Raw genomic sequence first — 2,372 nt, 5'->3', positions numbered from 1 at the left:
TATATATATATATATATATATATATATATATATATATATATATATATATATATATTAAAGATCTGCAGATATTTTAACCCTTCATCTGTTTATCTTTCCATCTTCACTAAGTCTATAAAATCTATAAAGGTCATGAAATAATCCTGTCCTCATGTATGTGTAGTAACCGTGCAGGATTGGTTGTTTTCCTCCTAGAGCTTAGGTGCTGCCTGCAGCCCTGCCAGCGTAAAATCAGGGGACCGTTTCATTCCCACCCGCGCCGGAAGCAACTGGAGCATCAACTTCCACTATGCCAACGTGAGAGATTTGCACCCACTGTGTGAGCTGTTCTTTAAAGAAACAAAAGGGTTCCATGCAGCAGCAGATGCATCGTTTTTCTCTCTCTCCGCAGGAGAACTGCCGCTCTCCTGCTCAGAACCACAAAGCAAAGGATGCCAGTTCAGACTCCAGCAAAGGTCAGGAGTTCTGCTGGTTTTTAATAATCAAGCTGGATCTCCTTCTGGGTTCACCACCTTAATTGTCTCACCTCCATAGATGCCGCAGCGTACGCCGCCCTGCTGAGGAACGAATTGTTGGGCGCTAGGATAGAGACTGTGGCAGAGCCTCACGCGGACGACCGGCGGCATGACGTTCTAGCTCAAGACTCTTACAGCCTCTTTAGGGTGCAGATGATTATTTATGAGGTTTTCAGTAGATAAAGCTGCTTAGATTTACTAAAGCTAGCGTTGAAGTGGTAAAGTCTGTCTACTCTTCCAAATCTATGGTTCTGTGGACAGAAAAATGTATATTTGGGTTAATCGTATGTAGGCTGATCATTATTTTGGTTTGTTTTAGCTAAGAATAACAGCTTCTGTTCAGCTTCATCCAACAAGGTTCTGCTTCCTGTGCCTCATCTCTGCAGTACACTGTCCACACAAAGAGAGTGCCTTGCGATCGCAGTAATGAAGTGTCCCCCTTCTCCCTCTCTCCGCTCAGCAACAAGAGGTATAAAACGTCCCACTAAAACCTGTACAGATGTGTTGTTCGGCTCAAAATAGTTACTTCTTTTTTTTTTTTCTCCTTTTCCGTTTCTTTTTGTTTAAACTTTCAATGGATTCCTAAAGTCACAAGCTGCTCCGTTCGCCTCGCAAGCCAGCGCGAAAGATCTCCAAGATCCCCTTCAAAGTGCTGGATGCTCCGGAGCTGCAGGACGACTTCTACCTCAATCTGGTGGACTGGTCGGCGGGAAACCTGCTGAGCGTGGGGCTGGGAGCCTGCGTCTACCTGTGGAGTGCCTGCACCAGCCAGGTTATTTCACATTTGTTTAGATAGGGAGATCCTTTACGTATTTCCCCACCAGTGAAGAAACAACAACTCCCTAGTGATCTGATCATCCTTGAATTAAACCTCCAATTAAATGGATTCTCTTAAATTGATGCAATTAGATCATTATCATAAGAATACCATAAAAGATTGCTATGCAGTTTGCTGTGACCTACACACAGAAAGCCTTTTAAATAATAAACAAAAATTGGGCTCAGGTCAGAGGAAACTAAATTCAAACCTGTTTGATCTACATGCAGAATACTAACATTGATTAACACAGACTCTGTGAAATGCTGATGTTTGTACTTCAGTAGGGAAGAATCTCTTCCTGGTTTAGGAGGCGAAACAGACACAGAGATTAAAAGCCCTTTTAGATACAACATCAAGACATATAAAACACACTTAGCGGTGTAATGGAAAGCTTTTTGTTTACATCTCTAAGCTTTCTCTCCATGATTCTTTCCTGGGAAGAGATCACTTGGAATAAAATTAAACAGCACTTCATAATGTATATATATTAAATAACTATGAGACATGATAAAAGTGTTTTTGCAGAAATTGTTTTTAAACTCGGAGCAGAGAAATGGCTCATGTTACAGATGGCAGCGCTGACCACCGGGCTGGCTTCTTTAGAAAGGTGGCCCACATACCAGTTAAAGAAGCATTTTACACACACGGCCTGTTACATCATGACATCACACACGTTTCCACATGAGGAGACTTCTGACTCCAGCCATTATCTTAAACTTAGATCAAGGAAATCCTAAATGCACAGTGACAGAGCTATCTGTAAGAAGATTCCTCTCTGTCTGTTTGCTCCCATTTCATTCCCAAATCTTTGTTGCGTTCATAATGAAGATGATTACTTTCTATACTGACGGAGGAGCTAACTGCTTGGGAAAATACTAGCCTTAATACATAACAGGCAACAAATGCATGTTTTAGCGTTTTCTACGGTGGCCCTGAAGTGAAAACTGCAACTACAAATCTAAAAGCGCAACTACATTAAGAAAAACACAATTACATTAACCTACCGGAAAAGGTAGGTACCAGTGGGAAACATGAGA

General features: G+C 41.7%; 2 protein-coding genes across 2 annotated transcripts in view; one reads left to right on the top strand and one right to left on the bottom strand.

Annotated features, from left to right (window-relative positions):
* The window catches only part of LOC107082630 (importin-13-like), a 49,102-nt gene that overhangs the window by 9,854 nt on the left and 36,876 nt on the right, over positions 1 to 2,372 (bottom strand). The window lies entirely within an intron of this gene.
* The window catches only part of LOC107082631 (fizzy-related protein homolog), a 13,874-nt gene that overhangs the window by 3,253 nt on the left and 8,249 nt on the right, over positions 1 to 2,372 (top strand). The window contains exons 3-7 of the mRNA XM_015371411.1: positions 196 to 297; positions 392 to 455; positions 535 to 662; positions 902 to 984; positions 1,104 to 1,287. Coding sequence (XP_015226897.1) covers positions 196 to 297; positions 392 to 455; positions 535 to 662; positions 902 to 984; positions 1,104 to 1,287 — 561 coding nt within the window. The remainder of the gene's footprint in view (positions 1 to 195; positions 298 to 391; positions 456 to 534; positions 663 to 901; positions 985 to 1,103; positions 1,288 to 2,372) is intronic.

Source organism: Cyprinodon variegatus, unplaced genomic scaffold (genome assembly GCF_000732505.1).
Source record: "Cyprinodon variegatus isolate N-32 unplaced genomic scaffold, C_variegatus-1.0 Scaffold57, whole genome shotgun sequence".
In the NCBI taxonomy this organism is placed as follows: domain Eukaryota; kingdom Metazoa; phylum Chordata; class Actinopteri; order Cyprinodontiformes; family Cyprinodontidae; genus Cyprinodon; species Cyprinodon variegatus.
The sequence above is the reverse complement of the archived record's forward strand: the minus strand, read 5'-3'. Positions and strand labels throughout refer to the sequence as shown.